This window comes from Leptidea sinapis, chromosome 41 (assembly GCF_905404315.1).
Source record: "Leptidea sinapis chromosome 41, ilLepSina1.1, whole genome shotgun sequence".
Classification (NCBI taxonomy): domain Eukaryota; kingdom Metazoa; phylum Arthropoda; class Insecta; order Lepidoptera; family Pieridae; genus Leptidea; species Leptidea sinapis.
The window spans coordinates 4,532,480-4,556,415 of NC_066305.1; the positions used below are offsets into that span (position 1 = coordinate 4,532,480).

Genomic DNA, 23,936 nt, shown 5'->3' on the forward strand with positions numbered 1-23,936 from the left:
GTTGTAGGAATCCACTTTTTTTAGAGGTACCAATGTCCATATCATCTTGGAAACACCACACAAGGAAGCTCACTCCACAGCTTGGTTGTAAGTGGAAGAAAGCTTATTGAAAACCACACTGTGGGGCACCACACATCCAGATGGTTGGGAAATATCCCAATTTATGGTGTGTTGTGTGAAGGTGGAATTCCGGGGCAGGAAGTTCAAACGTCTCTTAGGAACCCTCCATGATAGATGTGCTAGAAGACACAAAATGAAGTGATGTCTACACAACACCAATTGATCTACCTGCTCACAGAGCACTAGATCCCTGACAATTCGAGTAGCTCTGTGTTGCATGCTGTCAAATGGTTTGAGCTGATACTGGGATGAGTAAGACTAGAGATGACAGAATACTACATATTATACGGCCAGACCTGCGCTTTGTAGAGCCCTAAAACGTGGGCAACCTTTAAGTATTGCCATGCTCTATTTATATCTATCTATATATACGATAAGTATCTTCGAAGCCAATTTGGCTTCCAGGTGACCGCAATTGCCAATCGCTTTAGATTAAATATAGTAAATTTACACCAATATTTCAATCGCGTCACACTTCTGACCCGAATATCTATCCTATCCTGTTTTGGTGTTGCCGACCCTTAGTAAAAAATATTTTAGGCCAAATGCTTACTCTAACACTTACCCCCTTATTCATAATAGTCTGCTATGTTAAATCATTGCTAATTCTCACTCTGTCTTCTTCTATTGACCTAAGTCAGAATGAAAAATAACACTATGTAGCAGCTTGTTTAAGTTAGTGGACCATTATGAATAAGGGGGTTATAAGTTACATCATCTAAAACAATTTGGCTTTACTAGCGGACGCTCGACTACGGATGCAGGTGATGAACTCATCTAGAATATTTTTGAGGCCTGGGAGGATCATAGAATGCACTTAACTTCTGTGATTTATTTAAGGTTTTCGATTGTGTTCAACATTCAACACTGGTCAGGAAGCTATGTCACAATGGTATAAAAGAATCTGCGCTCGATCTCCTGACCTCATATTTAAATGATACAATAAAGAGGGTCGACGTGAGTGGCAGGAGATCTCCTGGGACTCCTCTCGTTATGCGGTATACTACAAGGGTATATTCTTGGACCATTCCTCATCCTAATTTACATAAATGATCTAGAAAAAAGAGGTAGTATTGTTTGCGGTGACTCTTCACTCATAGTTAAAGTGAAAAGAAGCCAAGTTTTATATGACGAAGTAAACAATGCTCGGTGGAGGCGCTAAACCAGAACACGATTTCATATCTCATATGTTGTTAAGTAGTGATAAAACCAAATATATTAAATTTACTGCGCCAAATGTCAAAAGTGTAGATGCGAATATATTATTAAACGGAGAGGTGGTAAAACCGATGGAGTCTGCTAATTTCTTGGTATTACTCTTGATTCCAATTTGCAATGGGGCCCCCATATTGAAGGATTGGCGAATAGGCTTAGTTTTTCAGCATTTAAAGTGAAAGTTAAAGAAATTAGACTGATAACAGACAGATACGGCGTTTAGTTACTAACTAGTTCAGTTATTTTCATAGTATTATGTCGTATGGTATATTGTTATGGGGCAGAACAGCCGATATTAATACGATCTTTGTGCTGCAGAAGAAGGCTATTCGCGCTATTTATAACCTAGGTCCTAAAGAATCATTAAGAGAAATTAAAGAAAATAAACATTTTACTGTTGTATCTCAATATATTCTTGATAATCTTGTATTTTCTAGAAACTGCGATAATCATAATGTTAACACGAGGCACAAACAATGCTTGTTATGCCTACACTACTCTGTTAAGTCGGGCTAGTATGTTTTTTATTGGTCGATGTATTATATGCTTTTGAACCCAGAAAATGTACTAAATTGTATTACGAGATTTAAAAGAATTAATAGAAAACGTTAGTTAATCTACTAACTATAGTTAGCTAAAATTAAGTTTATTTTCCTGAGAAAGTTATAAGTTAAGTTCGAAAGATATAAAAATTCTAATTAGTTATTCATTTTAAACTATTCCTTCAATTTGATTTCGTTACATCAAAGTAAAAACAAAATTGTTGTTTTTATTTAATTCCGAATACTTTCATATTTATTCACCTTTTAAACCTTCCCTGGACTTCCACAAATAATTCAAGACCATTATAGCCATTTCTAGTCACACTTGAAGTCGAATATTAAAAAGAAACCTAGGTATAAGCCTATTGTAACAAAAATTATCATGTAAACATAATATTATCGTCTCAAAAAATAAAACAATACATTTAAAATTTAAATATACTTTGATGGGCCATAATTAAACAAGCTAACTACGCCACGATGGTAAGTGTCTGACAATGAATAAAGTGATTTTTAATAATAACGAAAAATCGCACTTTATTATTTGATGTATTTAGATCGCTATTTTACACACCTTTAGTACCGTTTACCTGACAATCCCACTGCAACTCAAACTCCATAACAGGGGGGTGCAACTTCCCTACATAGGCTCATGAAAAAAATTTGCATTGAAAGTGCTGCCACCTATTCTATTAGGTCCGCTGCAACTTCACCGCGATGGCGATAATTTAACATACATGATAGATGGAGCTAGTGATAGCAAAAAACTCACTTAACTTACTTATTAAAGACTTGATTATCGTGTTGTAATCATTGAATAGCTCTCCTTAATTAAAGGTAAAATACTTTCCACCCACACAAAACAAACACCAATATGCATTCAATACGGTCAACAAAAGTAAAACCTATAAACATAATTAGCGCCATCTAGCGACGGTACGCTAAGAGCGTAAAAATAACGCAGCGCCATCTCTTGGCCTGGGTACACTGATTTTACAAAATAATAACATGAGTAATTGCACATCTATCTCTAGTATATGGTGTATCATCTATGCTCCATAATAAAGTTTTATTCATACCGACCATTTTTTTTAATACATTTTTTTATCCTTTTGTTTGTTTTAACTTTATTTTATTCAAAAGTTTAGGTCTTTTATTTATCCACTGAGGCAGTACGAAGTCTGCCGGGTCAGCAAGTATTTAATAAAATAACTTAGAAAGTTATACTAGGATCTCATATGTATATGTTTATGAATACTCGATAAAAGGCTAAAAAACATATTTTTTTTAATGAATACTTTAATAACAACATTTCTAAAATACAAGTGCAAAGGCCTTGTTAAGTCACTGTGTTTTATAACGCACAAGAGCTAAGGTTCCAGAATTATCTCCGTTTGTGTTTCTATTTTTCATAAAATATTGTTATATTTTTTTTAATTGCTTAAACTTAATAAACCAAATTATAATAGCTTGTTTTTATTTATCACCTACTTCGAGTATTTGTCAAGATATGAGTTTTTGAAATTAGGTAGGCCTTATCACTTAGGTACCTTCCCTACTTATATGTAGCGTAACATGGTAAAGACTTCGTGGTATACGAATGTTACGATTAAGTTTAAAAGTTTGTAGTAAATTGGTAACGTATAATCAAGGTTAGATATATTGAAAAGTGAGACATTCGTCTGATGGTGATGATGATGTTGCCATTCAGGATTCTTGAAATACAGCCCAGCAATTTCATTACTTAAATAATAGTATTTATTTTTTATAGAAAACAAACGAGCGTACACCTAGTGTTAAATGATCACAGCCGCCCTCGTTCTCTGGCAACACCAGAGGAAATACAGGAGCGTTGCCGGCTTTTACTGAAGGTGTAGGCGCTTTTATTATGTACTACTGTACTTATTTAATGCTACCTCTTTAAGTCTAAATACTTCAATGGCTTACAGGGGCACTTCCATCTTGATACATAATACTATGTATGCACAAATAAAATCTTTGATTTTTCTTTATAAGATGAAATAAAAACAAATTTTGTGTATGATATTATATTTAGTGCTTTATGAAGAAAATTTAACATTTTATCTATTACTTATAGGTACTTTTAATAACGGTCTTATAATTCACAAAGTATAAATTTGTACTTGCCATTTTAGAAATGTGTTTAATAAATATCGCAGCCGAAAATTAAACTCAAAAGTTATTTAATTAAAAATAACATCTTTACTTTTAAACACAGTAGGGCTAGTCTACACTCTACTAATAAACTGCAACTGTACTGCTATGCGTTCAAGGTGTTTGATCTTTGGATCAAATTTTTAATTTTAACATATCAGTATTCTACTAAGCAGACCTGTTGCAGTCGTTTTGCTGGACCGCTGCGATAAATGAACACCTATTCCACTTACAAAACTGCACTGTTGCTGCAAAATAATCGTATTATAATTAATTTGACAGTTGAGTTATGATGACAGCAGCTATTGAACACTATTTGTGCAGGTTCACTGCAGTATTGTGTAGGTAACTTATACATTGCAATTTTAGGCAATAATACAAAATGTTTTGGTTGATGTAGCAGGCCCTTACTGAAAGTAGACATAATATAATCAAACTTTAATTAAATAAAAAAATATAAAAGATAACACTTAATATTGTCTCAGCCTAAAAAATGTCTTGAGAACAAGTATGATCACAATGAAATTACCATAATTTAGATTTATTTTAATACGTATAGTTTCAGAAGGAAATTAAAAATTTCCCAACATATATGAGTTGTTAATTACTTTCTAGAGTAGTAAACCTACTTGTTGCAGTTTTATTACAAATTTCATACAGTTGCAGTGTGGTGAAATTTAGCGGAATACGTCAACTAGCACTGCACTGCTAGTGCACGACTGAACAAATACAAAAACACATGACAAGCGTAGCAGTGCAGTTGCACCTGTGCTCCAAATATAGGTTTAATAACAGAATTATAATTAGGATTACATTAACAAACAGATGATTCTAAATTAAGACAATTACTTTAAACAAGAAAAAACATACCGACGAATTGAGAAGCTCCTCTTTTTTTGAAGTCGGTTAAAATCACTAAAATCTACCTAGATTTCACATCAATTTATCAAAATAAAATTCTTCAGTAATAATAAAGTAAAAATTAAGCAATATCTTACTTAAAATTTATTAAAGTAAAAAAGCCAGTATGAAGAATTTCTGATCTATAGAGTTTCTTACACAATAACACTATATTGATAATAATTCTACATACATTGGTATTACATTGTTTAGGATTTAGAACATTATTAAGTACTAAATATTATATTAATTTCAAACGAGACATGTCTGACTTTTCTAGTCCTTATAAAAGTAGAGAAGAATATTTGTTTAAGTCTTACGCAACATTCTGATGCTCTATGTTAAGCTGTAACATCTGTCCGTTGCCACGACAACTTAGATGGAATCTTTCATTTGCCTCGTAATACGGGCACCAGTACTATTGCGACCCTATTTACTGGCAGAATTAAGTATGGTGGCAAAAAGTTCTGCCCCTGACGAATACTTATTAAATAAATTATGTAAATTACCGAAAGTTTACCTTATATGACTGTGTTTATTGTTCCGTTCACAATTTCTGATGTATTATCTCTCTCTCTCTATTATACATTATTAATGAATAATGATACTAGCAAATGTAAGGCTGCGTTTATATTGTTACTGCGTTTATATCAAGATGATTTCACTCGTAGATTTTAATTGTAAATGGCGTTTTATGTTTGAATGTGTAATTAAATAAAGCGTGCTTGCACCTCAAGTTTGCTATTTGCTATATATATAATATGGTTTATGCCTTAGGTGCTCTAAGACATAAACCACATGTGTTTGATATTAGTATAATATTTAGGGGGTCAGGTATTTAAAAGTGTTATGTATGGCTTGTAGGTATACTATTAATTTATATCTGGATTTTGAACATTTTATTTATGTTATAATTTGTGCTTAGTTTAATATATTATATTAATTGGATATAAATTGTATTTTACTAATGGAACAACAATATCTATCAAAAACAATTCTACAATATTTTCATATAAATTTTGTAGGTATAACTTATGAAAGATTTCTATTTAGACACAAACATTCTTCTAAGTACTAACATAGATATATAATGATCATTTAGATACCTTTCCATACGACTAGACTCGATACTTACGAATTTAATAATTGGCAATCTCCCCAAGGTACACCTTGATACAGAATAACTACAACAAGAAAGTATTTGATTGTTGAAAATAAATTTAAAAATATAAATGACTATTTTTCTAGGAGTTAAGCTCCTAAAAATTTTATAATAGCAGCTACAGCACAATCAAGCAATCATCAAAAGATTAACAATTGATGTAGCATACGTCCCAGTAGTTTTGCAAGAGTAAAATCCACTTTTAATGACTAACTGACGTTCGACTTGTTCTAAATTCAAATAGCTGTTTTGTTCAATATTGGATTAAAATCATTTATTGAAAGTCAGAGTCTGCAATGGGAGCAAACACACCAGAGACACACATGCAGCGGGGAGCAGACAATCGCGCTACACGTACGTACTACACAAGACAGAACACGACCTTTTCTTTTTAGATGCGTGACGACCATTTAAGGGTTTAAATTTGCCCGCAACCTGAAAAAACTAAAGAGAACAAAAAGAAAATGTTGCTTAGCTTTCTAAGATGGAAAAGATAATGAACTGACGAGCAGAATATCCCAATCAGGAGGCTAAGTATATAAATAACCCCGTAGACATGACAGATCATCACACATCACAACTGTACGTTTGATGTCCGTAAATAGGATATATTTACTCCTATCTCAATGTAGTACAAATATTTTGGCGAAATTTATACCGTGCAGCGGTGGCTCTGGCGACTAATAATATTTTACGTGTTGTAATGCATTTTATTAAAAAAAGTCCCGATAAGTTATTTGCGCTCGTTTTTCTCATATCATTTTCAAAGATATAATCTTTGAGAAATTGGTAGATTCAGACTTTGAACAAATGATGTAAAAATATGAATATGCAAAATATATAATTAATTGGTAATTCGTCGTCCAAAAAATTTAAATCTTTGGCACCATTTTTTTGTACGTCCACTTGACATAAAACTCCTTGTCCAACGACAGGCTAATGTCAGGTATTGTCAACACTTTGTTATGCGCGTCCTGTGTGAAGTGCGTGCTGTCGTTGTTGATGGTGATGGTGTTGACAGGATAGTTCTGCCCGTACACCCGTATCGTGTTGACGACCGGGACCCCCCACCCCCACCAGTGTATCTTGCTGAACAGCTCGTTATCCTTCAGCTTGAAGACAATGTAACTGTATTTTTTCTCTTCGTAGCTGTCTGTAAATTTTTATCCAAGATCAATGTCATAGTTCTAAATTATTAAAACTTTAAGCCTGTACTATGGGTACAAGACAACATTATATTCTATACAAAATACTAATTTAAACATATATAAATATGAATTATCATCTATTGACCCGGAAACAAACATATATATATTCATCACATAAATGTTTGCACCTAACTCTGGTTCTCTTCTAAATTCTGGTCACTAACTGGGCTATATGTGTCGTCAGCTGTGTGTTTATCTTACTCAAACTTTCGCCGTCGTCCCAGTACAGTTCGCCGCTGGCTACCCCAGCCCGGTCAGGTACCACAAGCAGCTGAAGCGGGCGGCTGCGAGTGTTGGCTGTGTTGACGGGGCCCTTCTCACTCGCCTCTTGCATAGGCAGTATTGCTCCACCCTATAACATATAAGAGAAATTTATCCACCATTGGTGACCTTATACTTTTAATTACAAGAAGTGTAGAAGAAAATGGAGCAGGTCCTGGATGAACAGTTATTTATATAGTCATATATTTCTACACTAAAAGCAAAATTTTATAACTATATTAGCAAAATAAATAAAATATGACACTATTCTGATATTTATAAATTTTTATAACACAACTACAGTTATAGTTTATTGTTGAAAAATGTAAACTTCGCGGACACAGGGTATAAAGAGAATAAGAAGAAAGAAAAAATAAATTGGCAATAGACACGTTATTTGGCCATAACAAAAAGGTAATATTAATGTATTTTCAAATATTTTCAGAATAATTTTAAATAATAATAGTCGGTTTGTACAATATGTATGCATGGGAATAAATATTATAATTTCAATTTGTAAAGATCCAGGGTGTTTCAAGTAATGCTACTTTATGTATTATAAATTGAAGTTACTGTTTTTCTAAGACTTATGGGTTATTGATTGCTTAATTGTTTCTGAAATAAAAGAGTCTTATATTTTAATTTGAAACTCGAAGTTGTTTTCAGGTCACAGAGAGGAGATGGCAAGTCATTCCAACATTTAGTGGCTGTAAACTTGAAACTACCCCGGAAAGCTGCACTCCTGTGTAACGGCATTTGTAATCTATACTTAGATGCTCTTGTGACGTATTCACTGGTATTATCTTTCAACCAATGTAATTTACTATAAAGATATGGCGGCACTTTATACTTTATTATATTGAAAAGAAGCGAAACAAAGTGTAAATGCATACGATAATCCATTTTTAAAATTTTATTTTTATTTAAATAAGGTGTTACGTGAGCACGCCGTGAAATGTCGAAGCAGTAGCGTGCACATGCGTTTTGCACACGTTGTATTAAATTCTTGGTATGTGCAAGTAAGCGTGGCCCTACTACTGTATCAGCATAATTAAACTTGGATAAGACCAGGGCTTTGCATAGCTTGATGCGCACTACCGGTAAAATACAATCTCTTATGCGATAAAGAATCTTTAAACGGTAAAAGCAATTATGAGAAATATTTAGAACGTGTTTTCGAAACGAAGCCTTTCATCCATTATAACCCCCAGATTGCGCGCCTCGGTAACTCGTTGTATACGCTCTATTCAATATGGTGTCTGAATTTGAATTACAAGAAATCAAGGAACAAACTAATGTCTATGCTGGGTCTTCACGACACAATACTGATAACACTCACAATACAGGACCTTCGAGTCATAACACCCACAATATAGTATTTTCGGATTATAACATCCGTAATGCAGGCCCTTCCGACTATAGTACCTGCAATTCAGGATCTTCAAATTATAACCTCCATAATGCAGGCCCTTCCGGCTATAGTACCTGCAATCCAGGATCTTTAGATTATAACCTCCATAATGCAGGCCCTTCCGACTATAGTACCTGCAATCCAGGATCTTCAGATTATAACCTCCATAATGCAGGCCCTTCCGGCTATAGTACCTGCAATCCTGGATCTTCAGATTATAACCTCCATAATGCAGGCCCTTCCGGCTATAGTACCTGCAATCCAGGATCTTCAGATTATAACCTCCATAATGCAGGCCCTTCCGACTATAGTACCTGCAATTCAGGATCTTCAGATTATAACCTCCATAATGCAGGCCCTTCCGACTATAGTACCTGCAATTCAGGATCTTCAGATTATAACTTCCATAATGCAGGCCCTTCCGGCTATAGTACCTGCAATCCAGGATCTTCAGATTATAACCTCCATAATGCAGGCCCTTCCGGCTATAGTACCTGCAATCCAGGATCTTCAGATTATAACCTCCATAATGCAGGCCCTTCCGGCTATAGTACCTGCAATCCAGGATCTTCAGATTATAACCTCCATAATGCAGGCCCTTCCGACTATAGTACCTGCAATTCAGGATCTTCAGATTATAACATCCGTAATGCAGGCCCTTCCGACTATAGTACCTGCAATTCAGGATATTCAGATTATAACCTCCATAATGCAGGCCCTTCCGGCTATAGTACCTGCAATCCAGGATCTTCAGATTATAACCTCCATAATGCAGGCCCTTCCGACTATAGTACCTGCAATTCAGGATCTTCAGATTATAACCTCCATAATGCAGGCCCTTCCGACTATAGTACCTGCAATCCAGGATCTTCAGATTATAACCTCCATAATGCAGGCCCTTCCGACTATAGTACCTGCAATCCAGGATCTTCAGATTATAACCTCCATAATGCAGGCCCTTCCGGCTATAGTACCCGTAATCCAGAATCTTCGGCTTATAACCTCAATAATGATCTTCCGACTCTAATACCGGCAATGCAGAGCTGTCAGACAAAAATCCTCCAGTTTTAGAAGAACCGATATTGAACAGTGAATTGCCTAATGCTACTCAGAAAAATGTTTATTAATTTTGAGGTAACATTGTGATCGATAATTTATGGAAATTAGAGACTGATTGTTACTATTTTATTTTTTCAATAAATATGTACAAATTTACAAGAAAAGTATCTCTTTCACTTACCTTAACGTGACAGCAAATTTTTCTTTTAGTGTTATTGCTTGTCTGAATTTCGTATTCTTCTTTGTGATGTCTTTTTCAATAAATGATAATATGTAGTCAAATAAGTACCGATTCATATGAAAGTAAATATAGAATTTTTCTTCGTCATCTAACAGGTGTCTCTGGATCTGCCAAAATTCTCCTTCTGCATGTCTTGCTTTCAGCACTCCATGCTCCCAAAATCTTCGTCTGTTATTTCTTGCGCCTCTCTCTTCATCCTCAAGTGCAATGGCAATAATTGCTAGCTCACGCGTTGTGAATCGGGACATAGTAAAAAATACGAGTTGCTTCAATGGAAACCGATCGCAAACTGAGTCTAATGTCAATCGCGAAAAGCGAGAGCGGTCGGTGGGTGGACTAGTGCCTGTCTGCTAGCTGTCGCCGCGTGGACTGCGAGCAGTCTTCTTAGTATAGGTTTGTGTTGGGTGGGAGCGGAGTTGGAGCAGAGTCGTGTAAGTGTGCTATGACCTTGAGTATATATGTCTCGAAAGTCGTGAGTTGCACCTGACGTCACTAAGATGGCGTGTCTCCTTATCAATGCGCCGGCAATTTATGTAATAAAACTCTTGATTTATGCTGGCGAACTCCTGGGATTACCCAAGTGTTTCAAAAGAGTATGTGCTGTGGTGATCGTCATAACCGTTGGATGACCCGTAGGCTTGTTTAGCCAACTGTTCTATAAGAAATGTTGTGACAGTAATTGTAGATAATTTTAATAATGAAAGTAGAAAGCACGATTTAATAGAGAATGTCGATAAAATGCTGGGAAAAGTTGACCTTTTTCTATTCAACGAGTGTTTTCCAAAAAGGTGCCAGGTACAGAGTACAAAGATTAGGAGCCTGTTACGGCCGATCCCAATATTCAGTCTATCTCTTACTTGAGATAAAAATCGGAACTATCGTTGTTTTTTCTGTCCCAATAAACTTATCGACGGAACTCATCTTATCCGTGCACGCTGTCTGTCAATGGGACAACGTATAGCTTACCAGCGATATAAAGTTTGTATGGTAATTGCACGCATTCCACGCGTCCCAATATAAGGCGATAAGAATGACTTATCGGGTATATTAGGACAGCTTCAGATTACTGACAGTAGAAGGTAGTAATTTATCTCTATTTGTAGATAGTATATTGGGAACGGCCGTTAGAAAAAAACGATGTGCATATTCACCTTGACAGCAACCGTTTCATTCTCCCCAACAACCTTCCAGGTGTCCGTCGCCAGGAGCCTGCCATCGCGGACGTTGTACCACGGGTTGGGTCCGGGGAAATACGCGCTGGTGGTGTTGGCTCCCTCTTGCATGATACCCGTCACCATCAAGTGGTCACCTATCATGAACTGCTCGTCAATGTCGTATACTTTCTGGTTTCTCGGGAAGCTGAAAAGATATGAAACAACAATAATTACAAATTTGAGACTTTAGTACCTATTATTTATTAAAATAGCCATGGGTTCTAGAACTAGTGGCTAGCTACAACAGTAGATTTTAGTCGACCAGTCTGGCTCAGTACGTTCTTGTCAAGTTCATGCGCAACCTTTGAATTTCTATGCAGGCGTTTGTAAATGTCCTCACGATGTAACGATGAAACACATTGGTTTCATTTTGTTATACCTGTTAGGTGTCGATATGTATTACCTGAAAAAGAGTGGTCTGGCAACAGTTTGTCCCAGTACATTAGCGCGCCAGAACAGCGTGTAGTACACCGGCAGAAGAGCGTAGCGTAGCCTCAGGGCGCTGCGACTGGCGGACACTACTGCCTCACCCATGCTGACTGGATCTTGGGGCTGACAGAAAATTTATTCATTAATAGACTTAAAAAAGAATATTTTTAAAGCGATATCCCTCACTTCTGGAATTAATTAATTTAATAAAATTTCTAACCAAATTTTATGAACTCGGGTTCTCTCCGATCAATAGTCCACTGAGCCAACCGTCCAACTCGACTTCCCATGTAGACATATAGTAGGTTACAATACGCCATAGGAAACTATTAAACTAAACTGCATCTGGTAGCATCTCTCCCATGCAAAGACTTAATTTTATAGTTATTACAATATCTTGTAAATATATTAATGTGTCAATGTATATTCTTATATACTAACGATAATATTCTGTTGAAAATTCGTTACTGAATGACTGTGACATGTCATAAAAAGCTCATAATGACCAATGTCCTTCCATTCCCACCATACACACAGCTTCACCTTATTGCAAGTTAACCCGGGCTGTGCCACAGTCTGCCTGACCACTACTTTTTCAGACGTTCATGTCGTATGTGATTCACCTTTCATCAACAGTTATCCACGTGTACTTAATCTTTAAATGTTCCACAAGTAATTATTGGATAAAGGCAAGCATTGGACTGAATACAATATTTAAATAAATGCTAACGACGCCTCACGCCATGTTGTTCCGAGAATTTAGTTCAGAACTTCCCGTGTTGTATGTATAGCGGCGCGGCGTAGGTGGCGGTGGTACACTGACAATTAATGCTTTTAACGAACAGAACAGATATTTAAGAGGGATGCTCTTTTATACACTACAGCTACATTAAGCGAGTTTCGGCGTATTATTATCGCTAAGTGAAATTATTTTAAGTATTAGTTTGACTAAGTCCCATCCTGTTAATTATTTAGGGTGTACCTTAGATGTGTCACTGTTGTGGTTTCTGGAAAAGGGGTAGAAGGCCCCCAGCTGCATCCATCGGAGACACAGCTCGGGTGTCGTGTCCCCCCTGAACCCGCATATGTCTGCACCCATCATCGGAATGCCGAACAGACTCATGCTCAGCAACTCTGTAGTAATATGTGTAATGTAATGAATGGGCTTCATTGCACTTTATAGCTTATATCTTTCTATTACATTTTTATCACAAGAGATTTCTTTGCACATGATGCCAGCTAGGCGATTAAAAGTCCGCCGAGGTAAAATTTAACTTATTTGCGAACCACTTCTGTGTTTGGGTTTAATGGGCGTCGTAACTATTGACTTCTTATGTTTCAAAATGACGAGCGAAATTGCAGTGACGCTTAGAATTTTGGATTCAATCAAGAGCCTGAGGAACGGTCTGGGTTTAATACTTACTATCAGTGCAGGCGAACGTCTTGCTCAGGCAGCTACTGACAAACTCTATATTTCTTCCTCTACCAGCTACATAATCTTTAATGTCATCCTAGATACAAAATACCTATAATCTATTTCCTCACATAACACACGACACCAACTGATTTATCGTTCTAATCATCTAGAAATGTAGCGTCATACCATGTTACGGTTCTAAAGGAACTTTATGCTACGGACTACGATACTATGGACAAGATGCCTTCCGGATTGTTTTCAGATAGAATGTTAAAAAAAGTGGGTATACTACTTATCATTAACAAAATTATCCAATACCTTGATGGATCGTATATGATTGCTATTATGTCATCAAAATTATTATGAGTCATGCGAAAAACGTAGCGTGTACCGATATGTGATGATACCGGTATATACAAGTGAGGTACGTACGCGGTACTGACGCGCGCAGGTCGTGCCATCGGCTGAACACGTCGCCGCTCCAGTGGCCCGCGTAGTGGCCGCTGCCCGGGAACGACGACCGAGATATTATCAACGGCCGCTTGCCTACGACCTCCGTCATAGCTCTGTGCAACAAAAAATAATAATAAGATCCACAGAGGAAGTAACTTTTACGTACTTGCCCCAAACACAACAATTATTCCAAAGCAAAATAAATATTTTCATTTAATTTCAACACAACTCACGTATGAGTGGCAACTGTCTCGCTCAGGCCGTACACGTTGTGCAGGTCGTAGTGCGAGCCCGCGTACTGCGCCGCGTCCATACACAGCGTCTTGTGGCGGAGACCCTCCGGAGCCAGCTGGCGCGGGGAGTACGACAGCTGCTCGGGCAGGCACTGGCCGAACATGGGCCCCGACAGGAAGTTAGAGGGCTCGTTCATATCCTGGGGTAGTAAGCGGCTTGTACAGCATACATTGGAATTAGACCTAATGACTAAATTGGACTGCGTGCATCTTGAAACTTTAGGCTAAGGGTCTTAGTAGGATAAACCTGTAAGAACAGGTTTTCTGTAAGGATATTTCGTATGTCCTGTCTTATTTCCTAAGCTGCGTACAAATTACGCGCGGCAAACTATCGAACATAGGCGAGCATTGCGGCGGTCGAACATGCCGCGAGGCGATCCGCTCGCTGTCGGTTTTTGAGACCGCATCAAAGGAGCTTCTATTGTTCGCTCGCGCGCAGTTGGGACAGTTGTATCTTTGGCTCGCGCGGCGAATACGTAAAAATGGACAATTGACAATGAAATTGACTGTTTTTGAAACCCAGGTGCCAGAAATAATAAAGTTATTACTAATTAGGTTTACAAGAATGAACTGGTCTGTCTAGTTGCCGCGGGCTGGTCAAGAGGAATCGTCTGCTGCAACATTCGCCTTCAACTAAATTTATATCGCTCACGCGGCAAATGAAGATCAACTCGGGTCGAACATGGGCTCGAGCGGATGCGACGCCAAATTAGTACGCATCTTTCTATAATAATAAATTAATTTTTATATATTATTTATGTATAATAAAATTTGTAGAAGTCGATAGCCATGCGTTCGTATTGTTTGTTATGATACTACTTTTATTTCCACACGGTGAACGACACACAGAAATTGTTTAGTTTACTAAACAACATTTTATCTATAATAAAATGCCTCAAATGAGACTGTTTGATTACTTATAAACAATTTGGTTGTTTGTTGATTTTCAGACAATACGCAATATTCATGTCTGTCAAACCATTTATAACCTTGCAATATTTAAAAGTACACTTACGATCCAAGCACCATCGAACGGTATTAATTTGTGAAAGTCTGCAAACATTTCCTTCCAATAGGCGGTGGAGTTAGGATGTGTAAAGTCAGGCCACACAGTTGTTTTCCGGTTCCATACCTGTATTAACAGCAAATTATATAGGTATGTATAATTCAATGAAGCACTACCATTGAAAATATTATATTTTGAAAAGCAAAATCGTCATTCGTCATCAGCTGGAAGACGTCCAAAGCTGGCAAAGGCCTCCCCCAAAGATCTCAACAACGATTGGTCCTGCGCTGCCCTCATCCAAGATGTTTTTTTTTATGTTGATTTAATGGATGATAAAAGAGATGGCTATAATTTTTCTACAGCACTTAAATTATTATATTATAGATGCGATTACACCATTCAGCAACTGGAACTAGAAACTAACTTGTAGGTAGAACTATCTATTAGCGGGAATATTATTGTTCTACCACGTACAAATTATTGGATGGTCTTACATAATATTTGATAATGACGAACAAAATACGATTTATAGGTTGCGAGCGCTCGAAGTAATAGACGAGTGTTCGAGAATAATTGTTACATCCGACATTATTAAACATCATCATTCAATAGTAATCATTTATTTCTGCGTTCCTGCGTCTCGTCTTCGCATTGTGAATCGCAATAAAACACCACACTACATACCTTCCCGACGAACGGTTGATCCGTAGAGTTTTTGATGAACACGTTCATTTCGAGGCCGCGGTCGAAGGGCGGGTACTCGCCAGGATTCTCGGACGCACTCACGCCCGGGTCTGAACCACAATAGTACGTGCATCGTTATAACTCATTGTTACACAACACTAGTTTAGACACTGTTTGAGACTTAAAAAAATAAAATGAATTATAGTTTAAATAACGAAATAAATATTAAGGTATTGTCAAACAAAAACAAAAAAATAAGTGCGAACCAAACCGTACTATAAGCATTGAGAATGCGAAAGCGAAGCGTTACGGGACGCCTCTCAGATTTTGTAATAGTTTTTTATGCAACTGTTGTGTAAGGGTATAAAAACACGAATGTGGGTTTATCGGTGGTTGGTTTATTGGTGTGATAATAGTACATGAGTGTTTTAATACCTAATTTCTGAAGATTTTGAAAGTTAACTTACTGCTAATATTAAAAAAGCCTAAGTAACCATAATATGGATGATATTATGGTTACTTAGGCTTTTTTATAAAGGAGTGTTATTATGATAACGGATGATATAATGATGTACTGAATTTCATTACAACACTCGTTTGGATGATGTAATGGTTATTAGGAAGGACATTGGGTGTTTTAATGTTGGCAATAAGCTCTAACTGTTTTAGATTCTTTAATAGAGGAGTTCAAGCATGGGTATAGTTAAATAAATATAACCATCGCGCTTCGCTCTCTTGCTACGCGTCTCTCATTCGCTCTCTGTTTGACGCCGGTCACACAATGCCAGCTAATACAACTATCTCACCCGGTTTGTCCTGGCATGACACGCCATTTGCTTTCGCTTTTCAATGTAACTACATTCGTAATAAAATGAAAACGCTTCGCCACGCTTTCGGATCGCCAATAGGTTTAATAGCAAGTCGACTTTCTATTAAAGCGTGTTAGTTTTTTTATGACAATAAGGGACGAGACGAGCAGGACCTTCAGCTAATGGTAATTGATACGCCCTGCCCATTACAATGCAGTGCCGCTAGGAATTCTTATAAACCCAAAAATTCTGAGCGGCACTATAATTGCGCTCGTCATCTTCAGACATAAGACGTTAAGTCTCGCGCCCTTCAGAACGTAACAGTAATGCTTACACATTATTGCTTCACGGCAGAAATAGGCACCGTTGTGGTACCCATAATTTATCCGGCATCCTGCGCAAAGGAGCCTCCCACTGGTTAGTTTAGCTAAGTAATTATTTTTTTGGAAAGTTTATTGTATAACGATATAAAGTGGGACACTACGGCCGCCTACTTTGAGGTAGTTCAGGCAGACGGTTGTCAATTACTCGCCGCAATACACATGTGACTTTTATTCCAGTCATAGATAGTAACATACGTATTTTCAGAGTAAAAGTCTATTAATATTTATATATGAGGTTTCGAAGAGTTTAAGCTCACCAAAAAGTAAGACGTAGTGCATGCCAGCGCCGTGCAGTTGTCGGACGAACTGCGGTAGTTCGGCGTACTTATCGTGATCGTACGTAAAGTCGTTGGCTTTACTCATGTAGTCCAAGTCATTCCATTGCACGTCCTATAATGACAAAACTATTACTACTACGTCATTTTGAAAAAAACTTTATCATGAAAACTTAGAAGCAACCATGGTATAATAATATACCTATTCTGCTTGGTATTCTCTTCCCGTGATAGGCCTAAGAATACGTCATCAATTGCGATGACTGTTCTCAAACTATTTTCGTGTGAAACGACACTATCGATGAACAATAATAATATAAACATTATCGATGAAATGGCGAGCTGTCAGTATGACATAATAATATATCGTGACGTAGTCTTAGGCCAACGTGGGAAGAGAATGCCGGGCGCGGTACATTATTATACTAAAACTCATAGCATTCGGATTTTAAAGCTCAATTTCGTAAATATCATAATAAAATACAAAATATAACAACTTACAAAAGGTATTTCAGCGTCTCTATTCTTCTGCCACACGTCACGAGTCACGTTCAGAGAACCATAGTTGTATCTACGCAACATTATTTAAAAATTAACTTAATGACTTATACTTGCTATATTTATACTTTATGTATCATCCTGATTAGCTTGCTGACTAGTTTCATCATTGATCTTAATATATATCATATAAAATGCTAATGTCCGTACGTATGTCCACGGTTTTCTCTATCATCCGCACCTTCGATCAAATTCCCGTTGGGATGGCAAATACCCCTCGGTCCCATGGTGCACACCAGGGGCGAGACACATAAGGGAGTTTGGTCGGGATGGGTGGAAGTGGGTGGTTGTGGGTGGCAAAAATGTGAAATTATATACATCTGTCCTTCTATAACTAATGTAAACTTCTGTAAAATTCTGAAAATCTCGGGATGGATCTAGAAAGTTCCAGAACGCCCCCCTAAACGTAAACCCCAAATACTGATGCAGTGGAATTTTTCTGGGATGGATATGCAACGTCTTTCTATAGACGCACAAACTATGGATTGGGATGTCATTTTTAATTCTAATAGTATCAATGATAAAGTTGATCTTTTTAATTCTTTGCTAATACAGCTGTATGATAAGCATGCGCCAGTTAAGCCCATGAAGATAAAGCATTAACCTGCTCCTTGGCTTACTGATGATATTAAAAAACTGCAAACTTCTAAAAATCGATCTAAATCTATTTAAAAGCAGAATAACTCTGCTCTTAACCGGGAAAAGTATATAAGATTAAGGAATCGTTGCAATACAATGTGCAGGGATGCGCAGAGACGCCACATCTACTCGTCTGTTGAGAACGGCGAAACCAGTAAAGTTTAGAAATTCCTAAGAACGCTAGGAGTTGGGAAGCAACAACAAACAATTTCCAATAATCTAAATACTGAACAACTTAATCACCATTTCTCTCAAAATTCATTCTTTTCTTGACAATAACACTAAAGCTCTTACGCTTAAATCCCTTCCCTTAATCCCAACCCCTGATTTTCCACCGTTCAACTTCTCTCCCTTCACTGATTGTGACGTTAAAAAAAACATTTTGTCTGTTACATCTAAGGCCGTTGGTAGTGATTGCATTAGTCGTAATATGATCCTTCCTATCATAGATATCCTAGATCCTACAATCTCTCATATTCTTAATTTTTCCATAACGTCTGGCCAATTTCCTGTAGCCTGGAAAGACGCTAATGTTATTCCAATACCAAAAATTTCTAAACCACATAATCTTTCTGACTATCGGCCCATATCTATACTACCTTTTCTTTCCAAGGTTCTTGAACGCTTAGTCCATCAACAATTCTCTATATTTATTAATAAGCACAGTGTTCTTAAACCTCTCCAATCTGGTTTTCGTCCAGGACATAGTACAACTACTGCACTTATAAAAATTACCGATGATGTCCGATCTGGCATGAATAAGCAACAGCTCACAATACTTACACTACTCGACTTCAGTAATGCCTTCTGCACTGTTGACTTTGATATTTTGCTGAGCATGTTGACTTCCATTAACGTATCTCCAACAGTGATAGGGTGGTTTCGAAGCTATTTACGTGGGCGTCGGCAAAGGACTAAGATTGATGATAACACTTCGACCTGGTCTGACCTTTCCGCTGGAGTTCCACAAGGCGGTGTACTGTCTCCTCTTCTTTTTGCAATTTTTATTATCTCTATAACTAAAAATTTAACTTCCTGGTATCATATGTATGCAGACGATCTCCAGATATACTCACAATCTTCTCTCGAGGGTCTGCCTTTAGCTATTAAAAACACTAACAAAGACTTAAATACAATCGTGGAATGGAGTACCGCCCATGGTCTAAAAGTGAATGCGTCGAACTCATTGTATTATTGTTGGTAGCTCACAACTAACCCATAAAATTGAGTGTGGTAATCTACCTCCCATTTGTGTAGGTGGAACTCTTATTCCTTTTAGCTGCTCTGTTAAGAGCTTGGGTGTATTCATTGATCGGAATTTGTCTTGGCACCATCAGTTAAAAGAAGTTAGTAGAAGCTCTATGCTGCCTCTCACTCATTAAAAAAACTCCAAAACTTTCTTCATATTCCCACGAAAACTTTACTCGCTCAATCCCTTCTCCTGTCCATTCTTGACTACGCTGACATTTCATATGTCGATTTAACCTAACTCCAGTTGGATAAGCTTGAATGATTGAAGAACATGTGTATTCGTTTTATATTTGGACTACGTAAGTATGACCACGTGTCTGAATTACGCAAAAAGCTCAATTGGCTCCCTATCCGCTTGCGTAGAAATTCCAATATACTTATACATCTCTATCGTGTCCTATTTGATCCTAAAGCTCCTATATATCTCAAGGAAAAATTTTCAGCATTAAGTTCTCACCAACTATATCAAATGCAATACAAAATAATGCTCCATAATTATTATTAATTAATGTGACAAATTCATTACTAGTTCTTTTCTTGGAATTATTTACTGTATGTTTAAATTATATGCATATCGATAACACCACCTTCTGTTATCTTTTCAACTAAAACTACTTCATTGCAGGTTGCCTGATAGAAATCGCTCTTAAGCGATAAGGCCGCCTATTGCTTTTTGTAGTCTCGATTTTTGTTATGTTTAACTATTTTGTGGTGTGCAATAAATATATATTTCATTTCATTTCAATGTGTCCAACTGATGTAATCAATCTTGAAAGTTCTAAAGGCTTTCTGGAATGATCTAGAAAGTTTTAAGACTTTTTGGAATGATCTAGAAAGTTCCAAAATGTGTACAATTGATGCGAAATGGTCTAGAAAATAATGATCTGGGAAGTTCCGAAATGTGTACAATTGATGCGAAATGGTCTCGAAAATTCAAAAAATTTCTCAATTGATCTGGGAAGTTCCAAAATGCGTGCAACTGATAATAATAATTAAACAACAAGCAACGCCGGGTTTCGCTGCTAGTTGTTTACTATTATATATTACTAACCGATACGCGCGACTTCGTCCGGTAGACTGTATGACGGTATGACTGAGCACGTAGTTTCAAATAAGAGCCAAGTGGCTACTTTACTTTCAAAACTTAGAAGACTTAATTGAAATCTATCTGGTAGATATTACATGATGCGCGCTCAAATTAAAACCTCTATCATTTTATTAATATAGAATAATCATTTATGTTCAGTTATAAAGGCATAAAAGGCATTTATTTTCTCAAAATTGATTCCTATAGAATTCTTTTTTATGTCATTTCTAATAACTACTAGATACTACTACCGCTTCGGAAAGAAATTGAGCTCTGAAGCGGCGCAAGAAACTCTCCCAGCATTCTTTTTTTAATACTACTACTTAACTTAATGTTGACTGATTTGAAAGGTTATTATTAGTTTTCTTTAATATTTTCTATATTGTAATGTGATCTAATCTAAACAAAACTTAATGTATTTATTTATCCCTAGTCTGAGCAAAAACTAAGAAAATATTCTATTCGTCTTTAAGCTTTAACGCAGACCTACCACTCTGGCCACAAATTTAAGGATTTACGCTCTGTTTCCGTGGGAAAAATATCTTCATGTTTGGTCTAGAGATTTCTTAGGCGAATCGATGTCTGCGTATCGTAAACGACGAGCTCTAAAGAGAAGGTCATGTCGTCTAAAATATGACCATAACTTGTAGTATCAAAATGTTATGAGCCTTCAATAAATTCGACACGTGTATCACCCCCACACGAGGCATCCTCAGGAGATGTTGACTCGCCAAATTCTGGCACGAGACTGAAGGCTAACAACATTTGGATAGTAATGGAGTTTCGCAAAATAACGCCTAATATTGAATTACGTCTAATCTTCATAACTTGTAGTCCAAGGGGTTCAGATCTGGACTAGGCGAGGGACAGTCTAATTTAACTCTTGTAAAGCCCGGAACGTTGAGAACCGGCCTTGAGCTTGAGTAGTTTGTGCCTTTTTTATGAAAATAAGGGACGAGACGAGCAGCACGTTCAGCTGATGGTATTTGATACGCCCTACCCATTACAATGCAATGCCAATCAGGATACTTGAAAAACCCAAAAATCCTGAGAGGCACTACAATCACCTTGAGACATAAGATGTTAAGTCTTATTTGCCCAGTAATTTCAAAAGCTACGTCGCACTTCAGGCCGAAACACAGTAATGTTAATACATTACCGAATTCCAGTATTATAATTGAATATTAACTTCGAAAAAAATATGTGAAATCGAAGTTTCTAACAATAAACTCTACTAAAAAACGCATTTCAAAGTTTTTCAGTTGTAACAATATTTAGGGCCATTCAAGTTATATGTGGCGTTTCTACTAACATTAGTTTTCTCTATTCCACATAATTTGGTTACATGCAATGCTATCTCGAAAATACAGCTGGTACAAATAAGACACGAGTAGTCATCACCACTTACTTGCAGAGATGGAATCCTAGGGACCAATAAGGTGGCATGAAGGGCTTGCCGATCACCTCGGTATACTGGGTGATCACCTGCTGCGGGGTCGGCCCCAGCATCATGTAGAAGTTGAGGATACCACCGATGGTTCTGTATGTTATTGCCGGCGTTGGTTGCAGCACTATGTCTGAAAGCAATCCATCATGTTTGATTTAATATATTATTTTAATAATAACATTTAATCGTCATAGTCAATATACATTTTTTTTTGTATAGGTACATTATAGTTTAGAGTTTGGAAACATTTAAATTAGCAAGAGTGTTATCTTATGAAAAATTAGCGAAATAAAATCTTTTGTTTAGATTGTATATTACTACTGGCTTGTCCAGACCTCTTTGTCGTTCAATAAGATAGGAAATATAAGAAGTAACACATTGAAAACCAACAACCTATTTTAAAATAGAACAAAGCCTATGTTACTCAGTCGTACATACTATTATACTGACGATAAAAATTTTAAAATCGACGATGTTTTTTTGGAATTATTTCATTACAAACAAAAATCTTTCCAGTTATACTATAATTGTAGAGAGTATATTATATGTTTCATATTTATAAATAAAATCAAAACATATTGATGTCATGATAGCATATCCAATAATAGCTGAAAAAATGCAAAATCTGATGAATATAATATAACCACAATGAGGAAGGATGAACTGGATATCTTCTGAGTATGAGAGTATTAAAAAACCTTCATACCTATTGCATTGGAGTTGAGTAGGAAAACTCCGTGACTGTTTCCATTTGATTCTAACGCCAAGTAGAATGGATGTGTCCCATACAAGTTCACCTGAAAGATATATAAATAAGTTATAGACAGAAATATTTATGGTTTTGCACATACAGATTACCAAGGGATCGTTAAGTATTTAAAAGAAACAAAAACTAAAGTTCTATATGGCCAGCTATGGCAAAAATAGCACAACACTCGTGTCTTTAAAAAATACAAAACGACTGCTACTTTATTATGGTGGGACAAAAACAACTTATAGATGTTGATTTGTTGATAAAATTTACCGATATTTATAATTTATTTAATCCCCTTAAAGCTCCGACACCGATGACCGGACACACTGTATACAAGGAGTAATATTTTGTAAAAGTCTGTACTCACGTTCTCGGTGGGGGGCGTATCACTGTTGAACAGCGTGTGGGTCTGCCAGCGCATGTCGTTGAGGAAGCGGCTCTGCTTCTCGCCGAACCCGTACGTGTAGTTGGTGGGCAGCACCGTGGACAGCTGGAGGAACTTATCTGACAGAACCAGCCCGCCTACGTTCTGCGCGTCCCAGCTAAGAGTGCGAACAAACGATTTGTATTACAACTTGTGTCAAGACCACTGTCGGCAGAATAATACAGCCGAAGTTCAGAGGACTTCTCGAGAAAGTGGATGTGTATGAAAGGGTCAAGGAAACTGACCCGATGAAGCTGCCCTGCTGTCGACACTTACTCCGGTCCTTTTTTTAGTCCAAATGATTGGAGCGGTTTTCCTCACTATTTAATAATTCAATTCGCGGCGTGTGTGTTGTTCAATCATGGGCGCTCGGGTGTACGTAAAGGCATCGGCGTCTCCATTAGTGATGTTCTTCTCTCACACGCTTTGTTTGTTTAAATACTAGTAATATTAAGTCTACGGTTCAATTTGACTTGTAATTTAGTAATGTGTGTGTTTAATTAAATGAAAAACCAAAGT

The 23,936-nt window shown here is 36.9% G+C and overlaps 1 protein-coding gene and 1 long non-coding RNA gene across 11 annotated transcripts in view; both read right to left on the reverse strand.

Annotated features, from left to right (window-relative positions):
* Positions 1-3,909: 3,909 nt before the first annotated feature.
* LOC126976578 (lysosomal alpha-glucosidase-like) overlaps positions 3,910-23,936 on the reverse strand; it is a 33,049-nt gene continuing 13,022 nt past the window's right edge. For all 3 annotated transcript variants that reach the window (XM_050824969.1, XM_050824970.1, XM_050824972.1), the window contains 14 exons: positions 23,361-23,535; positions 22,946-23,036; positions 22,201-22,369; positions 17,759-17,828; positions 17,240-17,372; positions 15,791-15,900; positions 15,116-15,232; positions 14,041-14,240; positions 13,787-13,920; positions 12,920-13,071; positions 11,912-12,060; positions 11,446-11,653; positions 7,524-7,674; positions 3,910-7,267 (listed from right to left, as the gene is read on the reverse strand). In XM_050824969.1, coding sequence (XP_050680926.1) covers positions 6,987-7,267; positions 7,524-7,674; positions 11,446-11,653; positions 11,912-12,060; positions 12,920-13,071; positions 13,787-13,920; positions 14,041-14,240; positions 15,116-15,232; positions 15,791-15,900; positions 17,240-17,372; positions 17,759-17,828; positions 22,201-22,369; positions 22,946-23,036; positions 23,361-23,535 — 2,140 coding nt within the window. In that variant the 3' untranslated portion in view covers positions 3,910-6,986. The remainder of the gene's footprint in view (positions 7,268-7,523; positions 7,675-11,445; positions 11,654-11,911; positions 12,061-12,919; positions 13,072-13,786; positions 13,921-14,040; positions 14,241-15,115; positions 15,233-15,790; positions 15,901-17,239; positions 17,373-17,758; positions 17,829-22,200; positions 22,370-22,945; positions 23,037-23,360; positions 23,536-23,936) is intronic.
* Positions 7,692-11,434, reverse strand: LOC126976652 (uncharacterized). 8 transcript variants are annotated; one of them, XR_007731949.1, is made up of 5 exons: positions 9,697-11,434; positions 9,429-9,576; positions 9,217-9,308; positions 9,129-9,156; positions 7,692-9,008 (listed from the first exon to the last, which is right to left on the reverse strand). It is a non-coding gene; the product is annotated as an uncharacterized LOC126976652 (long non-coding RNA). The 8 variants fall into 8 exon arrangements; XR_007731948.1 differs by lacking the exon at positions 7,692-9,008 and having other exon boundaries at positions 9,096-9,156; positions 9,429-9,608; positions 9,729-9,756; positions 9,817-11,434; XR_007731946.1 differs by lacking the exon at positions 7,692-9,008 and having other exon boundaries at positions 9,096-9,156; positions 9,489-9,608; positions 9,729-11,434.